General features: G+C 40.7%; 1 protein-coding gene across 1 annotated transcript; it reads left to right on the top strand.

The window, feature by feature from the left end:
• The first annotated feature begins 232 nt into the window (after positions 1–232).
• LOC108792732 (interferon-induced, double-stranded RNA-activated protein kinase-like) lies at positions 233–6,854 on the top strand. Its single transcript, XM_018563570.1, has 4 exons — positions 233–434; positions 3,415–3,558; positions 4,313–4,414; positions 6,816–6,854. Exons 1-4 carry the CDS (start codon positions 276–278, stop codon positions 6,852–6,854), a joined length of 444 nt encoding a protein of 147 aa, XP_018419072.1. The 5' UTR covers positions 233–275.
• The last annotated feature ends 1,020 nt before the right edge of the window (positions 6,855–7,874 follow it).

Genomic DNA, 7,874 nt, shown 5'->3' with positions numbered 1-7,874 from the left:
TTTCCCTTCTCATGTTCATGAGACAGTGGTCACCTGGACAGGTAGTGCGGGGAAATTATCCCAGAAGGGACACAACAACATAAACATTAGATAGGTGTAAACATCCCCACTTAATTCAAAACGTAAAAATATTTATATGTCTGTTTCACCTACCCTATTCTACAAAAAATCTTTCTTTAACACGGTGTGCTTTGTATATAGTTAGTTGTTATATGTTTTTTTTGTTTTTCAGTGACCAGAAGGAGAAAAAACCTGGATTGTGTCTTTTAATTCAAATGGAATTGTGCGAAAATGGTTCTTTAAAAAAGTGGATCAAGAATAGAAACTATGTTTCAAGTACTGTTGACAAGAATCAAAGCCTGCAGATTTTTAAGCAGATAATTGAAGCCGTAAAATATATGCATTCACAACAACTTATTCACAGAGACCTGAAAGTGAGTATGTTGCCAGAATTATGAGTGTGTGCGTCTGTTTTTAGGTTTATGCATACTAATGTACAGTATATGTCAGTGGTCTGAAATTTTTTCAAACAGTCTGTTGACAGTGGTATAGCTGAAGCTTGACCTGACAGTGACCACCAGATTGTTTATATATCACTGTCCATTATACAGTATAAAGAAATGTGCAGTCTAAAGCTGGCCATACCATGGACCCATCTGCTCAACAAAATGTAATCTTTCATTCAGATTTTGTTGAAGTAGCTGGTCTTAAAAATATTGACCAAAGAGATGCAGTCATTGTTCAGGTCACCACTCAAAATACAATAGACTGGCAAGGGGGATTCCCAAATCCATGCTCTTTTCTCATTCATCCGGTTGTATGGCCATCTTAATATTTTGTTGGTGAAGGGGTTGACAAATAACGCACATGTTCTTTATCACTTGCAAAGATATTCATACATACTTTAAGGGATTAATTTTGTGCTTACCCAGACTGGCTGTTATCTACAATGCAATTGGCCTTCTGGGATGTGATTAGCCTCGGGTAATTATCGATTCATGCTAACATCTCTCCCTTGCTTTTCTTAGCTCTGAAATAATAAGAAAAGTTAGGCTTTTGCTGACAGTAGCATATCAAGGTTCACTTTTCATTTATGGATATTTTAAACAAGAATTGTGATTGGTCAGTGAGGGCAACAACTCCAGTTTCCTGCTATTTTCTTAAATTTTCATGAATCATCCCCTAAGATGTGTCATCCCCTAAGTATTTGAATCTGTGACTTTGAATGCAAATACTGGAACAAGGGAAGTCTTAAACCTTTGAGGTATACTGCCACTTACAGGAGGATTGGACAAACAAACTGTAGAAAACCCCTAGGATAACCCCTCCTATTTCCACCATGCCTCAGTTATTTGCTAGTATCCTAAGGGTCGGCTAGAGTAAGGAAGGGTTATAACCACTATCGTCTCTTTTTATTTTTCCCATAAGGAGATTTCACTTCACTTTCTGTCCCATAGCCGCAGCAGGAATTAGGCGGAAATCCCTCCAAAGTGATAGAAATCCCTTTTACCATGGTCACCAGAACTAGTTTCCCCAGTGGAAGATTTCCCCTCTATCCCTGTTCTGGTGACAACTCAAAATTTACGATTTTCTTTCACTTACTCTCTAGCTGATAATGGCAACCAGGAAAAATGGGGGTGGGGGGGAGTTTCCCCAACGGGGATACAGACAGCAATAAAAACCTGGTTGGTGTTCTAATTCCTCTTTACACTAAAAAAAAAAGGTTACTTTAGGACTTAACTTATTCTTGTTCTAGCAACATTTTTTCTCTTTATTCAAGATTTTTCTCCATATAACTGCAGGGGGGTCTCTTCACTTTCTCGCAGCTACCTGGCACAGTTGTCCTTAGTCATGACGTTTGGTCATACTCGGACAGACCCTGTTAGATCAGACCTCACAGAGTGAACTTGGAAGTGACTCTTGGGTACTGTGCACTGCTTGAGTGCTTTGCAGACTGATTCTGGCTAAGTTATCTGTAGAGCACTTTCCAGGTCCAGAGCTGTTAACACTGCCTTTGCGCTTTCTCTATCGGTAAAGACATCTATGAGTGGGCCAATTGGGCATTGGGAGCTCCCAAATTTTATATAATCACTGGGCCCCTTTTTTTAAGGTTACCTTTTTTACAATGACTTGTCATGGAGGGGTTAATTCTGTGGGTAGATTTTCGCGCTTGCACACTCTGTGGCCTCTTTCTCACCAGATTGCATTAAGGAGGCATGTCCCCACTGTTGCTCCTGCCACGAAAGCCATGTATGTTGTGTTCTGTACTTGCAGCTGCAACATGCCTGATTCTAGACACAGTCTGACTATTCCTGTTACCATTTTGGTTAAAGATGTCCCTTCATTTAGGGACCCCACCAACAAGAAACTGGAAGCTCTTGTTTCTACCCCCAGTTCTGGCAGTCTTTCTCGTATGCCATACTATGGCTCACTGAGTTAAACCCATTGAGCATGATTTATCCGATGCTGACATTGGCTGAAAAGCCTCCCACTTACTGTCTCGCATTGGTCTTCTGTCAGTGCACTTGTGCAGGGCTCTATGGCTGAAGTGCTGGACTGTGGAACTTTAGCAAGAAGCTTGCATGGCCTTTGAGGAACAACATCTTATTTGGGTCTACATTAGGTGGCTGTCATCAAGGATGCTATTGGTGGTAACAGTACCCACCATAGCCAGCAAAAGAAGCCTAAGAAACAGTCTCACAAGTCCTCTATTCCTTCTAAGAAGTATTACTTTCGGCCCCTTAAGCTTGTTTGGCATTCCAAGTATACGAAATCCACTGACAAGCCCTCCTTGGCACAACTATCCGCCCCCAATTTTCAGAGTGGAGGGACATCTACTGGCCTTTGCGGATGCTTACAGGTCTTGCATTCCCTATGCTTGGGTGCAAGAAGTCATAATCTAGGCCTTGTTCCCTGCCTCGATTTCTCGATTTTTTTTTTGTGTGTTCCTAGTGCCTGGATGATCTCCATCTTGCTTCAACCTGTACACTGTACCCAAGCCCACACCATTTTGGACCTCAAAACTGCAATTACTTACATTTGTATCAAAAAATTCCAGATGGTGGTGTGTGTGCGCCTGGCACAGTGCTGGTGTGCTCAATTGAGATGCATCGCACTGTTTCTTTTTATTTTTGCTAGAACTTTTTGTGAAATGTGTCCTATGGGCACCACATGCTGTGTCTTGCGTTGGGGCTGCGCTGGAAAAAACATCCAATGCAGTCCCAACGCCCTAAGACTTTCTGTGTCCCTCAGTGGACTGGAAAAAAAAATTGATTTTACGTTGGGCACATGAATCTCTTTGCTGTAAAGGTGACCATAAGTTGTTCTTCACAACTAGATCAGTAGCTTGCCCCCCTTCCCCTGTGATGGTGTTTCTGTAATTCTAAGACTTTATTTCTATGTTTTTTTTTGTAGCCTGCAAATATTCTTTTTACTAAAACAATGGTAGTAAAAATAGGGGATTTCGGCCTGGTGACTCAAATGACAAGGGAAGACGAGAGCAAAGCACGGCAGCGAACTCAAGGCACTGGCACACCTACCTATATGGCCCCAGAACAGGTGAAAGTTTACTATTTTTTCAAACTTGAATAATGTTTTTTGTTTTTTTTTGTAACAATACCTGTAGACGTGTGACTTTTCTGAATTTATACATAAACAGCTTGTGACAAGTATGTTATAATATCCAAGTAAAAAAAATAAATAATAAAGACAGTCTTATTTAACAAACCATCACTGAACCAAGTAAACCAAGTTTACTGATGGAGAAAAGATCCTCTAGGATAATGACACCTGACAAAGAGGGTTTCTGAAATAAGATATTCCAATCATTGTGCCACGTGGTTTATTTAATGTAGGTGTGAGCTTGACCTGTGCTGCCATCAAGCCCGCAAACTGCTCCTCATAATAGAATTCTGTTATTATGGCCTGATCTAGATTTCAGAAGATTTCAGATGGAAGAGTTATTAAAGCTCTTAAGCTGTGAAAGATTTAGAAAATTATTTCTGAAGACCTGATTCTATAGTCAGACAGATAGTTATCAAATTGAAGAGATTTAGCACCACTGCTACTCTCGGAGAGTGCACCGAAGAAGTATAAGCACAAGGGAACATGGTTGTGAAAACACACCTGCTCTATCTTCATGCATACATATTTGTGCTGGTGGAGGGTGGGTGGCAGGATTTGTAAGAAACATGAGCAGTAATAAAAACAAGTGATATAACAGAATATCACCACTAATTGCTTTGTATATGGTACCTTTCTAACATTTGGGCAGCCACTAACCATATAATATATATGTTACTTTATTCAACAGAAAGATGGAAGCCAGTATGAAAATGAAGTGGACATTTATGCATTAGGTTTAATATTAGTTGAACTTCTTTGGATATTTGAAACAGGATCTGAGAGAGGAATTGTAAGTTTAAATGATTATTCTTGTTCTCAAATATTGCTAGTTCTGCTTTATTCTCAACTGTCATTGCAGTTTTCCGTGAGGGTCTAAATATTGAACTAGTAAGCCTTTGCACTAAAAACTATTATTGATCAGCACGTCTATAACATAGTAACAAAATCTTTATTAGAAAATCTTTATAAGAACATTTAATGGCGATACAAATACATCTGCTTGGATATAAAAGGGGGTATTGTACAATGAGATCTAAATGAACTTCAGTGGCTTGTAATAGAAATTAACTTAAAGGGTTATTAAACCCTCAGTGCTTTTTGCATATATCTAGTGCTAGCGAGCAGTAGCTATATATAAAAACATGAAAAAAAACTTTTCAAACAGAGTCAAAACTTACCTGTGTCTTTGCTGCGCTCTCCCATCCGAACATCTGAAGAGTCTTGGGCGGCCGCAAAGGATCTTGGGGCAGGCGCAAGCACAGTTCAGATCTTTGGCCGGGAGACTAAGAGAGAGACACAAGTTAAGTCTATAAAGCAGCGTGCACCCGCACAGACTCCGTGGGACAGGAAGTGCCAGCTAGCACAGAGGAGTCAGCGCATGATCGGAGCCCGGCACCAGCGCTGGAGGAACAGCTGAAAACTACAAGAAAAAGATGATCGGATTAAGAGGCATCATTTAAGGTAAGTCCTTACACTAACATTGGGGGGGGGGATATTGTTCTCTAATGTCACTTTAAGGTACACCAAATCAGTTCCCATATATTCACAACAGCCAGCATGATGAGTGTTATGTTTAGTTTATATGCAACTCTATGATTCATCTCTGTGGCACTTGTTTCCTGTGATGCGTTTCCTGTTCCTGTTCTGTTCATATAGCAATAAGAAGACCCGGTCCGGGGCGATTGTTACAGTAGGGAATGTACAGTAATGATGCCACAGACTAATGTTAATGACAGTCCGGAGCAAGCAGGTATATCGGACGGGAGTGAAGAGCAGAGCATGCCAGTAAGTGGTGAGAAGAGCCCAGTAACCTCGGAGAGGGCTAAGAAACACTTTATACAACGAGGGCCAGTTTTCACCCGCAGTGGTAGACATTCACAACCACCCAAAAGACTTAACCTGTAAATATGTTATTACAAGGATTCATCCACATTTCACAATGATCATTTATTAAGAGGGAGATGTTATGAGTGTTATGTTTAGTTTACATGCAACTCTATTCATCTCTGTGGCACTTGTTTCCTGTGATGCGTTTCCTGTTCCTGTTCTGTGGGTTCTCTTCTAAGAACATGACTTCTGTACACTAACGGCTTATACTGTCATTATTACCACATAAAACAATGAGTTTCACTGCTCCCAAAACAGGTATATAGATACTGTGTTTAGCTGACTAAAGAGCTATATGCACCCAGTAATCAAAGTCACTGCTGACAGAAAATGATTGGCCGTGCATAAATCGTGCACAAAACACAACAAATGTGTTCTTCTGTATGCAGGGTTCAGCAGACATAATAAATTACATCACTTCAAAACACGGACATGTACACTCTGTACTTAGCTGAATTAAATGCAACCAAATTACAAGTTTCGAACCACCTGGTTCTTTGTCTATATAACAAAAGAAAAAATATATTTTCTTTCTCATTCATTGAGAGACAAAGGATTCAGAGGAAATTGGTTTATACTGCCATCTACAGGAGAATTTGGACACCGGCAAAAAAAAAAAGCCAGTGACCAGCCTGGTATAACCCCTTCCACTCCAAGCATGATGTTTTTTGCTAGTGTCCTAGAAGGATAAAGTTGAACCATTTTTACTAGCCATTTTTTCTTTTTTCAAGATTTTTTTTTTTTCCTTCAATGAAGATGTCATCTTAAAGCTGCTTGAGGTAATTTCTTTGCAATTATCTGGATTGGCATCTCCTGAGCAATATCTTTGAGGGCTGTACCCAGACTTGTGCAAGGGCATCACCAAGCCTGGTGTCACCTGGTGCGGCAGGAGGGGACGTTCATCCAGATAAGGTATGCCGCTGGGTCCCCTCTTCTCTCGTGCAGCTGTCAGGCTCTCGGTCAATGACCGAGTGACTGATTTTTCAGAAGGAGTGACACCAAAATGACTGTCAGTCATTTTGGTGTCACTCTTCCTGATGGTGTCACCCGGAGGGGGCCGCAACCCCACGCCAGCTGCATCCACCTTGTAACTCCACTGCCTTTGTGTACTGTGTTAGTTAGCTGCACAGTGCTATCCAGGTTCAGAGCTGCAGCACAGCCTCCAGTGTGAGCCCTTTTCAGAAGACTCATTAATGTGTAGGCCATGTGGGCTAAGCAGCCTATAGCGTCATTCCTTTCCAAGGTAGTTTTAAGCTTTCTCCTCAACCAAGACATTGTACCTATGTCCCTCTTTCTGGCTCCAGTACATCAGAAGGAAATTTCCCTTCGTTCTTCGCATGTAGTTCATGCTGTTTGCGTGTGCCTACCTCGCAGCCACTACTTCCACTAGAAACATTTGCTCCTTCTTTGTCATTCCTAATGGTTGCTGCAAAGAGAAACCAGCTTCTCGTTCAACCATTTGTAGATAGCTCTGATAAATCATCATTCCAGCTTATTTCCACATTTGCAGTCAAATTGGGATAATACCTATTTTATATTTGTTACAAGTTCTCATTCACATTACATAACGTAAAAAAAAAATTGTCGCTTACATATTACTTGTTTTCTCATATTTCTAGTTTTCTTTAAACTGAATTTTCCTCTGCAATGCAAGAGGACTGGGAAGGTTACAACAATTACCCTAAGTGTACTGTGCTGGTACATCTCATTATCAGTTGTAAACTAGCTTTGAACAGTGTCCTAACAAAGGGTTAACGATTTACAAGCACAAAATTCCCCCCATAATGCTGTCTAGATCACTCATAGGGAGTGCTCGGTGACAAGATTTTCATGGCTAAGAACAAGTGGTTCATACATCAACACATGGAGGGGAATTTATCAAAACTGGAGCAGCTGTGCATGGCAACCAATAATCTTCTCTCTTTCATTTTCAAATCTTAACTGAACAGACTGAAGAGAGAAGCTGATTGGTTGGTTGCCATGGGCTCCAGATTTTGTCTGCTCCAGTTTTGATAAATTTCCCCCTTGATGTTTTTAAATAGTGACAGAGCTGGGTCCCAAAATAAATGTATGTCAACAAATGTGCATTTAAATGTGTCTTTGTTTTGTTCACTTGCAGCATTGGGAGAACATCCGTGAAGGCCACTTGCCTGTGGACTTTGTAAAGCGTTACCCTGTTGAGGTATGTCAGTGTAAATGCTTTGATAGGCGTTGTTTCCAGTGTATGTTTACTTGCTTTTAGTTTGCATTTCTTCCTATCTCTCTGTCCCTTAATCTCTCTCTTCCCTTCTTGTCTAGTCTTGCCATTTTTCTCCTCTGTCTTAGTATGTTGGATCTGATTGTTGAGAGCTTGGCAATGAGAA

The sequence above is a fragment of the Nanorana parkeri genome, unplaced genomic scaffold (genome assembly GCF_000935625.1).
Source record: "Nanorana parkeri isolate BGI_ZX_2015 unplaced genomic scaffold, ASM93562v1 scaffold677, whole genome shotgun sequence".
NCBI classification, from domain to species: Eukaryota; Metazoa; Chordata; class Amphibia; order Anura; family Dicroglossidae; genus Nanorana; species Nanorana parkeri.
The sequence above is the reverse complement of the archived record's forward strand: the minus strand, read 5'-3'. Positions and strand labels throughout refer to the sequence as shown.